The sequence below is a fragment of the Eptatretus burgeri genome, chromosome 10, assembly GCF_056783735.1.
Source record: "Eptatretus burgeri isolate ZD-2024b chromosome 10, Ebu_testis_v1, whole genome shotgun sequence".
In the NCBI taxonomy this organism is placed as follows: Eukaryota; Metazoa; Chordata; class Myxini; order Myxiniformes; family Myxinidae; genus Eptatretus; species Eptatretus burgeri.
Genome location: NC_140970.1, coordinates 34,158,679 through 34,178,173, shown reverse-complemented (window position 1 = coordinate 34,178,173; position 19,495 = coordinate 34,158,679). Strand labels below are relative to the sequence as shown.

The 19,495-nt window shown below is 41.5% G+C and overlaps 1 protein-coding gene across 7 annotated transcripts in view; it reads left to right on the top strand.

Annotated features, from left to right (window-relative positions):
• Window positions 1–19,495, top strand: part of LOC147018294 (arf-GAP with coiled-coil, ANK repeat and PH domain-containing protein 3-like) — a 192,234-nt gene that overhangs the window by 111,737 nt on the left and 61,002 nt on the right. For all 7 annotated transcript variants that reach the window (XM_085897822.1, XM_085897825.1, XM_085897827.1 and 4 more), the window contains exons 7-10: window positions 1,918–1,962; window positions 3,713–3,808; window positions 16,194–16,268; window positions 16,867–16,878. In XM_085897822.1, coding sequence (XP_085753948.1) covers window positions 1,918–1,962; window positions 3,713–3,808; window positions 16,194–16,268; window positions 16,867–16,878 — 228 coding nt within the window. The remainder of the gene's footprint in view (window positions 1–1,917; window positions 1,963–3,712; window positions 3,809–16,193; window positions 16,269–16,866; window positions 16,879–19,495) is intronic.

Sequence of the window (19,495 nt, the reverse complement as noted above, 5' to 3'; positions counted from 1 at the left end):
ATCATGGACCATGCTCCAGCCCACTGCATCACCCATCAGAGAGGCGACGTGTCCAGGATGGCGAAGAGAGCACAGCAGCAAGATGTTGAAGGAGCAGGTGGCATGCAGAGAGTGGGGAACGTGACAGCCAAGACCAAGAGAGAACCCTGCCTTATGGCCCTGACTTCAATGGGCTGCCGCCTTCTTCAACGCACCAGCTCAATTTCCCCTCCCCAGCCACCCTTCACCCTTCCTCCGTGTGAGGCCCCCTTTTAACCTCAACCTTGTGATTGCGCCCGAGCATCCCTCCCCCCAGACTGTCTCCGCCACTCATGCGGCATGCATTTGCCGTGGCAGTGTCCTGACACCAGGTCAGCTGACATCACAGCACCTCTTGAACCATCGTGAACTACAGAGTTTTTAAAGGTCACATAGAGAATGTAAACACATCCAAAATCCCCTCCCGTACCACCCTGTCCCACCCTTTCCCAACCTTCCTGGGTGGCCGATAGCGCCACCCTGTGAGAAACTATAAGCTGCTCTCTTTGCTAACTGGACTCTTCTTGCTTGGCTTTCGACTCTCTGCTCCTTGGAATATGCCTGACTGGCTCGATTCCTTGTTCTGTTCCACCAGCGCTTTGTTACTGCTGCTCTCTTGGCGTGGGTTATTGCTGTTTGTGGCGCCAAGCAAGCAGAAGCCACCTTTGAGTTGCAGGGCCTTTCTAGCATTTTTGCGGGAAGTTTGGAGCATTTTGGCGGGAAGTTCAGAGCATTTTAGCATTTTGGTGGGCCCCACCTTCCCAGTTGTCAGCTATGAGGCAGGGAATTAACTAAAGAGGCAAAGGGACTAAAGGGGAAGCACACAACGGAAAATAATGGTGCAGAAGGAGTGGTGACCCGTCTGGGATTAGTTTTCACCAAGAAGCATTTCTGGACTAGCCGTGCGATGCCCCACACCCCCAGTGTAAAGAGCATTGGTCTCTAATTAATTTGTGAGTCTAACCACATAAACACGTGTATTTGAAATATTTCCAATGCCTTTCCACCACATCGCCGCCAAATTCTCTCCTCTCTTTGAATAATATGAATTGCCCAAAAAGATGTGATATCACTAATCTCCTTATAGTGTGAAAGGTGACAATAGAGGAAAACACAGCCAAGCCCGTTAGATACTGTACAAAAAATGTTTTACTTCCTGAAAGTTTCTACCAAATAATTGGTGAAGGCGAACCAGAAATATGAATGCATTGACTTTTATCTTGTAACTTAAAACAATCACGAGGCAATAAGCAATCATGACAAAACTATTATTGAAGACTTGTATTGAAACTGTAGGAATTTCACGGGGTAAATGTTTCATTCCTGATTGTGTGCACGTAAAAATGTTCCCCAGGCTGTGAGCACAAAAGCGAATGTACTGACTTGTCATCTTGCATTCTGACACTTTCGATTGTTAATTTCTATCAAATTTTACACCATATATTGTGCTTGCATTATTTGTGTTGAATGCCCAGGAAGGTGGCAAGTATGCAGATCAAGCATTTTCTGCCTTGTACACAACCCCAGAGTAATTCCTCTTAATGGACAAAAACCTTATCTCTGAAAATTTTACTCACAGCCCTGAGGGTTTACCCAGAGCACCTCGACCAGGTCTCCATTACTGATGCTAAATATTCCCAGCTGCTCAAGAAAAGCTTGAGAACCTTAATCCACTTCAGGGGATGGCGCATGGGAGGAAGGGTTGAGGGGTTTTGGGGGAAGGGTAAGGGCATGGACTAATGGTTAGAAGTGAAGTTTCGTGGCTCTATGCCAGCGATGCTTGATTTGAAAACGGAAAACGTGTGCACCACAGCCTGACCTCAGCCTTTGTTGATCGCAGTCCAAAACTGCATGGCATTCCTGGGACTCATCCAAACTTTTGTATCATTTCTGTGGCAGATAAATGTTTTGCAAACCAAGAAACGTCTGGAAGTTTTGGATTCGGTAAGTCTGATATATGATTTATTTCCTGTAGCAAATCGAATCTCCATTTCATATAATGAGTACAGTTTCACAACTTACACGTGTTACAGGATTGTCATGCTGTACTGTCTCTACGCAGTTCTAATGCTCTATGTAGATAACCCACGAACCTTCAGATTAATTTTACACGTCATTTATTTGTTTGCTCACTCAACATTGCTGTAAGTTTTATTTTTATTTGTGATCTTCTAGAATAGAGGGGAGATTGAAAAAAACAATCATTAGGTGTAAAAGAAAGAGAGAGAGAGAGAGAGAGAGAGAGAGAGAGAGAGAGAGAGAGAGAGAGAGAGAGAGAGAGAGAGAGAGAGAGAGAGAGAGAGAGAGAGAGAGAGAGAGAGAGAGAGAGAGAGAGAGACACACAGAGAGAGAGAGAGAGAGAGAGAGACACAGAGAGAGAGAGAGACACAGAGAGAGAGAGAGACACAGAGAGAGAGAGAGAGACACAGAGAGAGAGAGAGAGACACAGAGAGAGAGAGAGAGAGACAGAGAGAGAGAGAGAGAGAGAGAGAGAGACACGGAGAGAGAGAGACACAGAGAGAGAGTCAGAGAGAGAGAGAGAGAGACAGAGAGAGGGACAGAGAGAGAGGGAGAGAGAGAGAGAGAGAGAGAGAGATAGAGAGAGAGAGAGAGAGAGAGAGATATATATATATATATATATATATATATATATATATATATATATATATATATATATATATATATATAGATGGCAAAAACGGGGGAGGGGGGAGATTAAGTGGAAAGGGGGTATGGTGTGAAAAAGTTTTTCGAGAGGGGAAGAGGGATATGTGAGTGCTGAGAAATGGAGCCATCTGTTTATTACATGCAAAAAAATGGGAGAATTTTTCACTCTTTCCTTCCCACATAGTTTTGACTTTCCAACTTCTTCATCCCATCTCCTAAAAACTTATTTTCCTTGTCACCACACTTCCCCTTTGAACCTCCTTTCTGTTCCCAAATTTAGTCCTCCACCCAACCCACCATTGCAAGCATCGGTAATAAATAGATAGCTCCAGAGATTAATGGAAAGGACACATAAAAGGAAATTCAAGAGAAGAGTGAACAAAGAAGATGAGAGATCGCAATTGCCAGAGTGAATGCTCGATTCACAAAGAGCCAATTTTCATGAGTCTGCCAAAATTTTTCTATCTACATAAAGCATGGACTACTTGATCAATAAACCCACCTATTGTTATTTTTAATTTTACTTTCAACCACATTACAATCTGCATTGAATTTTCTAGCAAACATTGGTTGATAGAATATTGGGGTTTGAGAGCGAGTTGGAATTATTTTTGAGGCCGTGCTTGTAAAGCAAATTAAAGGCCTTGCTGGGATAATGTTGCAATTGTACGGTTCTTAATAAACTCAGAAACCGTGGCATTTAAACTAAACCACCTCAAGGGGTTCATTTCAAGTTTTAAAAGTTGGCATTCACTCTTCTCAAGCTTTCGTGACATTAACTTCAGTCCACAGTATTTGAGAATCTTGGTTAAAAAGCTTTGCACAGTATATTTATTGGGAAAGCTGTCTTTATATTAGCTGTGATGAGCATTCCTCGAAACGTTCATGACTCCTTTAATTCAGTCTTCCCTGTAACCACGTCTGTGGTGTCATCCTGGCACCAGTGCTGTTATCTCTTTCCTCATTATGTCTTCATTTTGAAGGAAGAATAACAATGCAGCAATTCTACTTTTTTTTTTTCTTCCAGATGCTGTCCTACATGCATGCTCAGCAGAGCTTTTTCCAACAAGGCTTCGACTTGCTGAGTAATCTTGACCCCTACCTGAAGAATCTTACCACACAGGTGGGCCATTGAGGATTTTTCCTAATAGTAAAGACCCCATAGTTATGGGCAGGAGAATTCCCCTAGGAATACGGATGGGATAATTTCACCCAATAGGTGTATTCTAGTATGACTTGTAATATGCTCTGCCACCAGGAACAGCACATTGCCAAACACATTTACAAAGAGAGAATAATAGACCTCCCTCCCCCCATCCTGAACCTGGGACTATAAATTTTTGTTACCACGAAAAACATTCTCGTGTCCGCCTCGAGTACAGCCACCAGTTTTCAACTCATTCCGTCATGTGGTTCAGAAGGGCATAGAAGTCAAACAAATAAACACCAAAACAAGAAAGATGTCATGCAAAGCATGTTACTTGCGAAAATCATAAAACAAATTTGACCTTAAAAATAATTGGTAGTTGAATTCAATGACCAAAAAGCAAAGCCTCTTCAAATTTCAAATCAATCAGATGAAAATTGGCAATTTTAGAATTTTGACTGATGTTGACCTTTTGGCCTTTGTTGACCTCAAAAATAATTGGTGGTCGAATTCAGTGATGTGATATGCAAATCCTGTTCAAATTTTAAGTCAATCAGATGAAAATTGAGGATTTAATAAATTTGGCAAAGATGTTGACCTTTCGACCTCAAAAACAAGAAGCTTCTTACTTGTGACGAACTCAATCAGGTGGTGAAGTTTCATGAAGATTGGTTTAAAATTGTGATCTGTATGCGATTGGCCTACACATAAACAAACAGAACAAGAAAAAGACGTGCAGAGTACGATACTTTCAAACCCCATAAAACAAATTTGGCCTCAACAATAATTGGTGCTTGAATTCAGTGACCTGATGTGCAAATCCTCTTCAAATTTCAAGTCAATGGGATGAAAATTGAGGATTTTAGAAATCTCACCTAAGTTTCTGACCTTTGGCCTATGTTGACCTTTTGGTCTCTGTTGACCTCAAAAATAATTGGCTGGTTTAATTCAGTAAGCGGATCTGAAAATCCTCTTCAAATTTCTCATCAATCAGATGAAAATAGAGGATTTTTGAAATTTGACAAATTTGGTGACCTTTGGCCTATATTGACCTTTTGACCTCAAACAACAGGCTTCTTGCTTATGCCAAACTCCGCCATGTGGTTAAGTTTCGTGAAGATCAGTTTAAAAGTGTGACCTGTAGTCCATTGACAGACAGACAGAATCACAAAATCGACCGACCAATATACTTGAAAAATCATTGATTTTCGCAAGTAACAAACAGATATTTCTCAAATTATAACATGATTTACATAAATTACACATTACGTTCCAATGTATTTTTAATGTCTCATAAATGGCCATGCTATCGGCCGAGAGGCCGACATGGGTAAAAAGATAGGAAGGAATATTTTACTTCTACTTGCAGATGGGACAGCCAGTTACTGTGCCATAGTTTTAGTGGGATTGTACTTTGCTGTGAATCAATCGGAGGAGCCGACCGTTCAGTGGCAAGCATGCAGATGACCATTTAGCCAACCTGTTGCCATTGCTTCAGCTTGTGCTGTGTTTTTTAAACTCTAGTATTAAGAGGATCATTTTGCAAGAAAAAAGGGTTTATTAATTATAGTCACTTCATGCAAGAAAAATATTGTCAGACCCCGCTATTCGCAGGGGATACATTCCTGAAAAATGCTCTGAATGGCGGGGTTTGGATTGTTTAACAATTATTATTATTATTTTTTAATATGGTCTAGGCTTGTGGAAGAGTGATTACACAGAACAAATCAGGACACAACATAACAAAGGGAACAGCAGGAGAAAGGGGAAAACAGCAGCAGCAGGATGGAAGGAGAAAGTAGTTGAGAATGGACAAACAAGGGATTCAGGTGACGATGAGACATAACGGAGAATGCAAAAGGTGGACAATATGGATCCATAAGCAAAATTGTGTTTGACCAGTTTGTGATTTTTGTCAAATTCTCAGGAGAGGAAAGAGGCTGCTGCATGTCTGTCAGAAGGATGAGAGATGTTACTGCAGATGTGGAGCCATCAGAAAGAGATAAAGAAGATTTTCCAGAGAGTCAGTGAGATCATCAATGAAGATTAGTAATAATATTGAGCCGAGAACGCTGCCTTTGGGTTCTCCAGCCATGACAGGGAGAGGAGATGAAAGGGGTACGTTGAGAGCCACATGTTCTCTCCGAGAGGGGAGGAAGCCAGTAATCCAAGAGTGGAGTTGGCTTTGGATTCCATAGGTTGAGAGTTTGGAGAGCAAGGCAGGATGCCAGACTGTATCAAAAGCTCGAGATATGTCCAGACAGACGGCCCTGATCTCATGTCTGATATTGAGGGCGTCCACCATTGTTGAGAGAGTCGAAGCACCATGTCTAAGGTCGAGTGACCAGGTTTGAATCCAAATTGATGATCTGAGATGAGGCTGTTGGAGAAAAGGAAGGATTTAATGTCAACTGTGATGACGGATTTCATGACCTTGCTGATGACTGGAAGTACAGTAAGCTAATCAGGCTGTAATTAAGGGGATCCATTTTTGCACCTTTTTGATATAATGCTGTGATGATGGCTGATTTCAAATTTCCTCGGTGGATATAGGGTTACCAGTCCTGAATTGTAAAAATAAACAAAAAACCAGAAAAACCCAAAACGTAAATGTCGAAGCAAGTCGTGCTTCATGACCCGTGAATACACGGGGTCCGCGGATAGCGAATCCGCAAATAGCGGGTTCCAACAGTACTTGAAATTGCACGAATGTGTTAAGTCTCCGATTTTAATCCGACACCCAAAAATGTTTGTCAGTCTTTGGGGAAACTTTCACCTCGTTTTGCTCTTGAGAGTGAAAGTACAAGGGTCTAATTGTTTTCCTTCCAGAAGGTTGCAAGGTATGGAACAAACAATAGTTTTGCATGTACCGTATGTGCCTTGAAAATGAATGGAAAATTTGAAGTTATTCAAATATAACATTGTTTATTTACACTTGCTGGCAGAATGTTTTTTTTACAGCGCTGTCGCTGAACATGCAATGCCATTTTGCCAGTTGTGTCTTATCTCAGAGGGTTTGACTGAGTGATTTATTGAAACACATTTAGATTGGATATGGGCTGGAATCTGGCAGTCGATTTCGAAAATGTTTTTAACTCATTATGAAATATTCCTTCAAAGAATGAGAGAAATGTGTTCTGTGCTGACTGCAAGCGCCCCCTCCTCATGGATTTGGCTTAATGTGTTTGAGGCTTCCGTGAGGCCTGCCAAGGCAAACACTGCACAATTTTCCCTCAGGCTCCATTACCTACAGCAGGCCTTGCTCGCCATTTCAAATGAACACAATCTTACCTTCTTGCTGCCTCTATGAGTATGTTTTCCTTTTGGGTATTTGCCTTGTCTATCAGTCACAGCTGACGTGTAGATCTTGTCCTTAGTTTACTTTTCTTCTTCTTTTGATGGATGCAAAAGCTCGGCTCTCAGAAGAGCAAGGAGACAGAGGAGCATCTGCTAAGGAATTGACAGTGGGGCAGTGAAACCACAATAGGGCACAATATGCAAGGGAATGAAGGAACAGGAAAAAAGGAGAGAGAGAAGGTTTTTGAAACATGGTATTCTGCTTGGGTAAGTAGGGTTAATGGTTGTGGTGTTTTAGTCTCTGTCAAAATATCATGGGTAGGGATCTAGGTGGGGATGACATGTGCTGGTAGTGTACAACTTGCTTAAAGCCCAAGAGGGAAGAATGGGATTGAGTAGCTTCAGGAAGGTACTTCCCTAAATGAGAGAAAATAAAATAACGAAAGAGTTTTGGTGTACAGTCATCCTGGATTTTTGGAGGTAGGAAGAAGGATATTACATCCCAGACTCAGTGGTGTAATGGTTAAAAGACTCGCTCCGAGTCTGGGAGGTCTTCAGTTCAATTCAAACCCGGCCGAGTCATACCAAAGGCACTGGCTTCCTGGTACGGAGGAATATGTGTGTGTGTGTGTGTGTGTGTGTGTGTGTGTGTGTGTGTGTGTGTGTGTGTGTGTGTGTGTGTGTGTGTGTGTGTGTATATATATATATATATATATATATATATATATATATATATATATATATATATATATATATATATGTATATACATACATGTGTGTATGTAATGATCAGTTTAAGGTAGGGTTACATTCCTGGAAAACACAACTTAAATTGCTCAGCTATTTCCCATGAGAATGAAAGAATTAATTGAAATGCAGAAGATGCATTCCGGAACTCCAATACACCATTACTCCATATGTAAATTCTTAATAAATCACAAATTCTGCAATTTAATGAGGAATAACAATACAAAATAATCACGGAAAGTAAGTCCAAGATATATTTACATACAAATAAAAATAATATATTGCATAAAATAAGACGTAATTGGTACTGAGAGTTTAATGGAAACATATCAATATTTACATGTGGTAGGAGGGGGGGGGGGGTTAGGCGATGTGGCTTGAGTGGTGGAGTTATAGATAATGGTTTGGATTGGAGACGATCTGCGATGGTGGTTCACAACTGTCTTGAAGACCTGAGGGAGGGTTGAGATTGAAGAGAATGTGGAAGTTGGTTCCACATGTGGGGAATATGAGGACCGAATAAGTGGAGGTGAGATGCAATGATCCTGGATTGAGGTAGTTTAACTAGAAGGGGTTTGATGGTGGACTGTGTGTGCCCTGCAGTAACCTGGAGAGGGGGGGGGGGAGACAAAGCACGGAAAGAGTAGAAGGTGTAAGACCAGAAAGGAGATATCACCAACCTGTCTGCGATGGGAAAGTGTTAGGCCCATAGACTCAGCTTCATAGTAGGATATTCCAATAATCTTGTCAGCCTTGGTTTTCACAGCAACAAACTGAACAGGATGTGAGGCAGAGGAGCCAACCCAGAGGGGTGTGCAGTACTCCATGAAGCTGCGGATGAAAGCCTCGTAGGTGGATTGGAGTTCAGGTGTGCTAAGGAAGGACTTTGTACGACGGAGAATGCCTTGTCGCCAGCTGGCTTTGGAGGCTAACTTTGAAATGTGGTTCGTCCAAGAAAGATCATGGCTTATAATGAGACCCAGGAGTTTGAACGACTGAACGTCCTCAAGAACATCGTCATACATCTTACCATGTTAGCCACATCTATAAATGGCAGATGTTGGCTTGTTTTATGTTGGAATTATTTTGTCAATTAATTTCATCATTGATCCAAAGTTCAAGAAGGAATTTGTCCAGAAAGTGCATGTGGGACAAAGACATTAGTAAACATCGGTGTTCTTCACATTGAATATGCAGATCAAAATATACCTTCGCGAGTTGAATGAAAATTCACTGAACAGAAAGGTGACTTCTCGATGTGATATAACAATCTCTAGATTTTGCACCCTTCCCACTATTTGCAAATGAAAGAAAGTTTACAAAGCTTCTGGAACTGGGCACGTGTAAGGGCAGAGTTTTCTTGAGTACATTCTCGTTTTATGAAGTCCATAAAATCAATATCTATAAGGTCAATGCAACGATTTTCTTTAAAACAAAATGCGCATCGAAACGCAAGGTCATCATACGGTTTAACAAGAGTCAATACAATGTATTATCATGAAAACGTCCTGATGAAAGGCACTGTTACAAAGCATGGTTTCCACGAGGAGGTTCATGAAACTGAGTTCCAAATTCTTGAGTGCCAAATTTGGCACCACATTAGCATTGGCAGCATTTTACTTAATCATATGATTCAGCGGCAAGCACACCATCAACTGAATTTAGCAATGTGCTCTTCTTGAACTCACAGCCATTGGTTTGAGTACTCTGGTGAAATTTATACAAAGGAGGTGCCGGCAGATGGCGGATGGATATAGAAAGCCGGCTATCCCATCTGCTTTACGGTTGTGGATAATAAAGCTCCCATTGCATGGTGTCTTTCAAAGCATGAAGGGTCAATGTGAGAGGGGGAGTTTATGACAAAGAGAACGGATGAATCGGTTTGAAAGCAAAACGTTGTGGGCAAAAAGCGAAACCATGACATACTATTGAATGGCAGGTCCCATTGTGCTCATGCTGAGCACAGCCTTTCCTTTTGTTTGTTTGTTTTTCAACAGATATTATTCTTTATACATTTTTCTTTTTATCTTGTACTTGACGACCCGTGAACCCGTTGGGTTCCCGTTGTGACAGCGGTTGATGAAAAAAAAAATCATTTCAAGAAGAAAATAAGATGGCTCCAGCGAACTATATCACTGGGGTTGTTTGCATTGATCAAATTCTCCCGAAGAGTACTTGACTGAATCAGGAAATGATTTTTCAATAATTTTTTCGTTGCCCGATTTGAACGAAACTTGATACTGCACACCGCAGGTGAATGGTAAGTAAGGTGGCCATAAAATTTTTGCGCTATCGTGTACCGTTTTGGCTGTATTTCGGGAACATACATGCATACATACATATATACAAGATGAGAGTTTTAGTAATATATAGATATATGGTCTAATTAACGACCTGTTGTTTTTTTCCCCAAGTTTGGAGAGAGCAAAATCGTTATTTAAAAGCACATCCAAATTAAAACCATGATGCTTCATGCACGATGAATGAAACAATAAATAAGAAAGAAGGTATTTTGAAGTGGAAGATTGAAAAGCACATTTTCTGGAAGACTTTTAACAATGGGATTATGACATTTCTTGCTTATGCTCCTGGTAATATCAAAATGAGTGTTTCCACCGTGTTTAAATATGAACTGCATTGGACATTACCAAGACTACTTCATACATAGTGTATCAGATCAGGAAGAAGCAGCACCAAACAACAGAATGTTTTTTTGTGTTTTTTAAATCAGCACACCACTTGTGAGAACAATAATGGAAGAGTGAAACAACATAAACTGCAAGGAATAAACTTTGATGCCGTGTCTGACATGAGCAGCTTTTGAAATATCTCAAACAAAACTAGAACAAGCATAAAGCTAATGCAGGAGAGTTGGGCAAAGCTGATTGTTTTCTCTGTTGCTGACTAGAGGGGAGGAGGGGGGAGGGGAGGTAGCCTCCCCCCATCTCCACCAGTCAGTGTATATGAGGTCCAAGACCCCCTCAGGCTGAAACACTGCAATTTATTTCAGAATTCCCAACACTTGTTTACTTGTTATGGCATGGTTTTGAAAAATGCCAAGGATTCCACACCATGCAAAAAAAAAAACAAGGATTCCACACCATGCCAAGTGATTCAACACCTTGTTGAATCACTTGGCATGGCGTGGAATCCTTGTTTTGTGTAAACTATCTTCTCAAAAAGTAAGTTTGCTACACCAGGTGACACGACCTCACCACCATTTACAAACAAACTCACAACTTTGCCAAACATAACATTATTGGACAAGGTCGCCGCTTTGAGTCTTGGCACCATATTTTGCGTGTACCATGTCATAAATAAATGATAGTGCAGCACAGAACTTTCTTGACATGGCAAAGTTGTGTTCTTCTTTGCTAATGGCCACGGGGATCTGTCAGTTGGTCTCCAGTGACTGCTTCTGGTCCGACAATAACACCATGGCTTAATAACGCGACGCTTTTTGAATCAATCATCGAGCTCTTTTATATTTTAATGAGCAAAATTACCCATCGCTTTGCTCAGGGATTTAATCAAAATACAGCATGTTGTGCTTCGCAAACATTGTGCTCTATTCACTCTATAATTTACCCGAGGTCATCTTCCATCTGCTTGGACGTCGGCGAACATCACCTTCATCAACCATCCTTGCTGCTTATATATGGTGTGAGCAAAAATCACTTCCGCTTCACTGCGAAGCTCACTGTTGGATTCTTTGGTTTGAACCTCTTAAAATGAGTAAAATTAAACATTTTTTTAAATTCCAAATTATTCGCGCTCAAATTTAAACATCACCGTAATGCAAATTGTTAAGTTTCTTAAACTCTATTTATATAAGAGGAAAAAGATTTGTAATACCGGATACCACCGGGTGATGCTATATGATACACATTTACAGAGAGAGGTTTGGTGTCTTCCCTCTACCCTGAACCCCCCCAAGATACGCTACCCTGACAGAAACCATACTTGGGGTGCCTTTAGGCCACATGCAAAATTTGGTTGGATTTTTTAAAAGAAGTTTAAAAAAAAAAGTTTTTTAAAGCATATTTAAACAAACATACAAAGAAACAAACATGAATTGAGCTTTACATTGTTACGGAAATTATCCTTAGGGGTTAAATAATCCTGCGAATCATGTCAGTTATTTCTTAATGAAGCGTACCGTTCTCTGTGTGCATAAAGATGTGTTGCGTATGCAATCGGTAGACCATCCACATTCCCTAGTGTGCTTACACCCCAGTGCCCCTTCTCTGTTGCATGTTATTTTCTCCGTACATCCTTTTTGTCCTTCCAAGAGAACAGAACTCTTACCAGTGCCATCCGGACTCGGTTGCACCAGGGGGAAAGCAAAGCACTCCAAAGCCAGGGGGAATACGTGGATCAACAGGCATTCACATCCCCACGAAAAGCGTCCATTGGGCCAGAAGGTCGCATGCAAATTGATGGATCACCAGGCGATCACGCCTCCATGAAAGGTGTCTAATCACCCAAAAGGGTGTGTGCAAATTCCTGGATCAAGAAGCCCTGAAGGTGTGGCCACATGCTCCAAGGAGTGCGAGCTAGGTCTGGCACGTCTATTGGTTCCGGTTCTATTATGGCAATTGGAATGGTTCTTTCTCTATTTGGTTCTGTTATGATAATTGGAATGGGGCGTTTGTGTTATTGCTGCTGGGTGGAACTCCAAGCCTTAGCTCCAGTCATCTCTGTGTTCGTGGAGGGGCGAATGGATCAGGAGCAATGATACGGACATGGTGGAGAGCATCCCCAAATCATCTTAATCCATTTTGCATGAACTGTCTTGTGGTGGGTGCCCAATGAACTTCGCATCCAAATAAAGACCAGAGCGGACTTTTGGCACCCTCCACAGTGGCCTTGTGGAGACTAACATCTCCCAGTGCCATGGGGCCTCCAGCTCCGTGAAACCTCCTTTGAGGGACATGGCGAGCTCTGCATGACTTATCGCTCAGGTCAACCAATCTGTCTCATGCTTTCCCTAATTGTCTCCAACTGTGGAATGAGTAAAGGGCCAAAGTTATCTCGCTAAGAAACCTGTGCACATGAAGTGTTTCATGGGTTTGAGTGCAGGCCTGTGAAAGTTATGGAGACATCTGGGGCATTCTATATATCATTTTGTAGATGTGCTTTGAATTATGCAATGATGAGCCTTGTTCGTGTTCAGAATTGTGAGTGTTTGTGAAAATGAATAATTTACAGAAAAGGATCATGACATTTTGGGGGGGGGGGGAACTTTCCATGTCTGTGGAAAATCTATTTTTGAAAATGATGATAAATCTTGAGAAATGAAATCTTTGGAGGTAACCAAGTTTTTTTTTTTGAACTTGTTACCCTCACCAGAGGATAGCGTATTGCATTTGGGTCTGTTTGTCTGCACATAACATGAGTAGGTGTATTAATTACATTGGACCCAATATAACTTAAGACCCTTTTGAACCCGAAGACCTTCAAGACCCCTAAGACTCCATTATACCTTTCAGTCCCTCTAGAACCCTTTAAGCCCTTAAGAACTCAAAGACCCTACATACCCCATTGGAACTCTAAGACCCCATTACACCCTTCAGTCCCTCTAGAACCCTTTAGACCCTTGAGAACCCCAATACCTGATATACCCCATTAGAATTCCAAGACCCCATTACACCCTTGAGACCTTCTAGAACTCTTTAGGACCCCTTATAACCCAAAGACCATATATACCTTGTTTTACCCTTAAGACCCCTTAGACTCATGTTTTGCTCTTTAGACCCTTTTGGACATGTTGGCTTTTAGACCTTTAGATCTTCACACCTTTTAGACCTTTTAATACACTTTTGACCCCTTTGACATTCAGACCATTTTTCAATGTCTTTAGGCCCTTTAGACCCCTTTAGACAATTCCAACTCTTTCGACCTTAAATTATACCCTTTAGATCCTTTGACCTTTGAAGACACTTTCAACACTTTCGACCTATTCAGACCTTTTGACTTTTATACCTTTCAACCTTTTACACCTTAAGACCATTTGACCTTCACACATTTAAAACTTTTCAGACCGTTTACCTTTACAAATCGACCATTTAAACCTTTCATTTGCAATCAGTGACCTTTCATTTTGTACATCCTTTCATTGAAGCCTGGTGCTGGTTTAGTGGTTAGGGTGGCTGGCTTGGGATGAATAAATAGTTGTGGGAGATTCCAAGGAAAAACATGGATCAACGCAGGATACCCAGTCTGCAGCTCGCTTTAGAGGCTGGCTAGCTTTGCTATGTGTTCGGCCATGGAAAGGCCATGACTGATGGTGAGGCCAAGAAGTTCAAGAGACTGAACCTTTACCAGTGGCTGACAATGAAATAGATAGGTGGGTTAGTTTGATGATCCTTCCGGAGGTGCAGTGAGATGAGATTTTCCAGGCATGAAGGTCATGTTGCATTTATCAGAGAAACATATAATAAATTCCAGAGAGAGAGAGAGAGAGAGAGCGAGAGAATGAGAGAGTGAGAGAATGAGAGTGAGATAGAGAGATAGAGAGATATGGATGCAGCTGCAGTCTGCCTCGCAGTGGGATGGGATACTACAATGTGGAGTCATCTGCAAAAAGGAAGGAAGGGTTTTCCGGAGAAATGGAGAGGTTGTTTATATGGATGAAGAACAAAACTGGGCCCAACACACTGCTTTGGGGCATTCCAGCCTCCACTCATGGAGGGGAAGAGAGGGTTCCATTGAGAGCCACCTTTTTATTGCATGAGTGGAGTAAGTCAGAAATCCATGAATGAAGATGGCCTTATATGCCACTGGCAGAGAGCTTGGCAAGCAAAGCAGGAGGCCAGACTGTGTTGAATGCCTGATATATCTGCCTGAGAGACAATCCTAACCTCTTGTTTGAGATTGAGGGCCTTCAGCCATTGTTGAAAGAGGAGCAGAAGCATGTCTAATGTTTGACTGGGATGGAATCCAAAGTGATGGTCAGAGATCAGCCAGTTTGAAAACAGGAAAGACTTGACATTCGCAGTAATGATGGATTCCATGGCTTGCTTGCAATTGAAAGTAAGCTCACTCATCTATAGTCAAGAGGATCTGACTTTGCATCATTCTTGGAGACGGGAGTGATGTTTATGACTTGTTGGCTGATGAGAGGTGGCCAAAGGACAGACTGAACAAGGCAAGCAAAGAGAATGCAAGAGCGATAGAGCAGGATTTGAGAACATGGGCACTGACGCCATCAGGGCCGTCACCCCGAAACAGGATCAAGGCTGGACAGAATTTTATCGACCTTCTCGGTTGAGAAGGATACAGAGTCCAGTAGACAGCCATATATGTGTAAGATGGGGACTTTATTTACTTATTTATCTACTTACAGGGTCTTCGGCTCATGGAGAGGTTGCGATACAAACCATGCACACATACACATAAATACATGAGACATTGGACAACTTCAGAAAACACTACTGCTGAGCTTAGGGGAAGGACTTAACTTCCTGGGGCACTCCTGGTCATCTTTTAAGACGTCGTTTTTCTCTTTTCACTCAGTGTGGCAATTAAGAAGTTTCCTTCCTCCATTGGATTTGTGTGTGCTCTCTCTCTCCTTTAAATGTTGAGGTCCAAGCAGGGAAGCAGCACATACTATCTTTAAATCTTTGGTATGTTTTGGCCAGCGTCAGAATTAAACTGCCAACCACTCAGACTCAGAACAGACACTTCTGAGAACAACTATGAAAACAATAACATGATGTAATCAATTTTTCGCTTATCTAGACTTTAATCCGGTGAGCTTATGTGATCAAGCAGTGTCTGTAGGTGTCAGTCAGTTAGTCAGTCAGTAAGTCTGTAAACACTTCAGTCATTATCGCTTGAACCAAACACATGATTTTGATGAAACTTGGCCACAAGCTTCATATCTGATACCTAACGAAGGTATATTGACCACATCAAAATCTGTGCTCATTAATGGGGCTGTTGGTGGGTGGGGAGTTGACCCCCCCCACCCCCAAAATAGGTATTTGCTCTCTCCTTCGAAACGACACACACACACACACACAATTTAGAGGGAACTTGACTAAAACCTTCATCACCCATGATGTACCAAAGTTTGTTCACGGCATTAAAAAAAATCAGGGTCTAAAGCGGTCTGCGGGGTTTGGGGGGGGGGTTGCGTGACTCTTGCTCCTGATGATCCAGGTGAGCTTCAGGACCCACGGTCCTATTTTAACAGAGGTATACAACATGCAGACCTATTGATGCTTGAACTTGTACTTCAAGTGGTTGTTCGGATGAACTTGATGTGAATGTGATTGTGATTTCAAACATTTTCATTTCTTTGTGTTTCCAGCTGGATCAGCTTGTAGTGGACTCTGCAAAGGACAAACGTGAGATGGAACACAAACATGGACTCATTCAGCAACAGGTATTGCTTGCCACTCTTTGCTTCATTCGGCCTACTCCAAACAAGACAAATCCAATATTTTTTTACGGAGTTGTGGGGATATCCCATTTGAATCCCACATGTTTTAATGAAAGCCTTTTTTTTAAAATTTATTTTATAATTTGCCAACACTATTAATTTGAAGACTCAATCTTTACCTTTGTGTGCTTTGGAAAGTTTTCGTAATTGTAATTGCTTTGTGTTTGGGTCGTTGGTTTTGTCCAATTGTTCCGGGTTGGAACCAAGATCTTGTTTCCCAATTCTGATTTTAAAGTTGGATCGTTCTTTTTGACGTCTGAGATATTCTCGTATCATTTTCAGCATGTGTTTTTGAAAGATCCAGCACATTGCACAACGACCGCTGTGTTATGTCAATGCCAGACCATATGAACATCACTTTGTTCTCAATATGTTGTGCATAACTCTTTCAGTCATTGCCATTTTTGTTGAACTGCAGTTTTTTTTTTATCTTGCGTTGTAGATAACCATTTGCTTTTACGATAGTACATGTGTTTGACGAATTCTCATTTTTATTCTTCTCTTCCCTTTTGTCCTACCTTGTTTTTTTTTATGCTTTCAGGCCACACTACAGGTAAGAATTGACAAAAGCAGTGTCATATGGTGAATTTCCCTTTGGCATGTGACTGTTGTTCTTATATCTAGTTCTTATATATTAATGATGCTTTGATGAAGAAATTCCATCTTTTTCAATTATCTTTCCTGAATTTATTTGTGCTCATCTCTGGACAAAAACTAGAACCAACTATTTGCAATACCATGTGAATGATACTTGATAAAGGCCAAATTTTCAAGGTTAAACTCCGCAGACTATGCATCGTCGTCGTCGTCGTCGTCATCATCATCAGTCATGTCCCATGAGTTTTGAGTCATTGGGTTACAGAGCATTTCAGGTTCACCCAATTATTTCACCAATCGACCGGCCAGGCCTGATGTTCGACCGGAGCTAGTTTGGGCAGGGATTGGGAATTTGTTCAAGGTGCCGGTGGGAACTCACCCACTCTTTGTGAAAGATGCCATAGGATACTTGACGTCCAACAGCAATGAACAATGATGGCAGATTGTTTCCTGCTTATTGTCCAATCCGAAGGATGGCATACTGATTGATGTGGAACCCTGCCTGTGAAGCACCAGTGTGACAGTTTATAGCTGAGTCACGACTCAATCCCAGACTAGACAGCTCAAAGGTGGGTGCCCTTCCTCCGAACTATCCTGCCAACCCTAAATTACGCTGATAATTATCTTACATAACAGATTCTTCAGCTAATTGTACCACGTCGTAATCTCGATTGAAGGTCAAGGCCTGAAACATGAACGCTTTGTGATCTTTTATGGCAGATAACGTTTTGTAGGCGAACGTAATTACACCACGGACGCTTTTTTGACTGCTCCCTGAAAAAAAAAAAAAACATCAGGAAGTGTCTACGAGATGCCAAGTAGAGGCAGAACATCATTGAGAGGAGAAGTGTGATTCTTTACCGGTCATAATCCTATTATTGAGTTCCATTTGATATGCAGTATACTTTGCTTACAAGCAGGAACCTGGTAGGCAGAGACATGTATTTTATATCAGAAAGACAAGTTAGCCATTTTGATGGAGCACTTTGGAGGAGTCATATTTTTTAAAGTTATCATCACAAAGCTGCAATGCCAGCCTGCTTGGGTTTGCATGAGCTTTGCTTTTTTACATGTTATACTGTTATACTGAATACGGTTATATACAGTATGCAGTTATACTGAATTATTGTCGGTCACACCACCATCTCATATCATGTGCTAATGTTTTTTTTTTATTTCATCAAGCAGATTATTGATGCTTATTTTTCATGTGTCGTCATCAATATTCTTCACATTCCATCACAGCTCATCTCTTTGGTCACAATGACTCAAAAGGATTCAAAGAGATGGTATTACAAGGCCCTCTTTTGTCATGCAATGGAGTGGGTATTTGCGGAGAGGAATGATCACGTATTACAGTATATCAAAGAAAGAATTTTGAGATTCAAGGCAACCGTTAGTTTTAGACAAAGGGGTTCTCAGTAGCAATTTCAGCGCAGACAGATGACGGGAGCAATGTCGTTTGAAATCTTCATATCCCTGGCATTTCTACACTGCATCACTATCTGCCACTTGCTACCTTGTGGCTCTTTTTCTATGATCAAACCCTTGTGGTCAACATCTGCCCACCTTCCTGCAAGTGTAAATAAATGCATAACGCTGCATCCCTTTAGGATCCCTCCCTCCCCCACCCCTCCCCCCAGAACATTAATTTCCTGTTATTTTGCCTTTTTATAAATGATCATCTATTTGTCAGCTTCTTATGTTCTGTGAGGACATTCATATTCATGTTTTGTGATGTCCTATCAGTTGTTGTACTCCTGAGGTCGGTTTATGCTATGAATATAAGCAGTGATGTGCACCTGGGGCATGTTGAAAAGTTGATGCCTCCTATTCTTTTCTCCAACACAGGTAAAAGACATTTGAATAAAACAAAGCGTAGTCCACTCATTAGTTCTTCCACCACTGGGTGTGAAGTTTCGTGATTCTTACACTGGATGTCTTCGTGCTACATTTGTCAAAATAGCAGATCTGGAAACTTGATGGGAACTATGAGATTGAAGAGCAGGTGGGAAAAAAAGAGGATCACATGAGTGGAGGTGAGCAGTGATTCGGGATTTTTAGAGATTCAGGGGTTGATGTTGGACCACGTGATACTTTCAGAAACTAGGGGGTGGGGGGGGGTGTACAAAGCACGAAAAGAGCAGAGGATGCAAGACCAGAAAGAAGGTGGTGGAAGACAGAGTGACCACCGACTTGAATGCGATGGGAAAGTCATGGGCCCATACACTCAGCTTCATTGCGTAAGATTCCAATAATCCTGATGGCCTTGTCTTCCACGGCATCATGCTGAAAAGGTATGATGCTGGGGTACCCCAGCCCACAAGGAAGAGCAGTACTCCATCAAACTGTGGATAAAAGTCTTGTAGATGGATGGGAGTTCAAGTGACTTTGTATGACGCAGGATGTCCAGTCAGTGACTGGCTTTGGAGGCCAACTTTGAAATGTGATTGGCCCAAGAAAGATCATGGCTGATTGTGAAATCCAGGAGTTTGAGGGACTGAACTTCCTTTTAGAGGATTGTTCAGAAAATAGATGGGAGGGTTTGGTGTAAATAATTTTGGAGAGAGAAA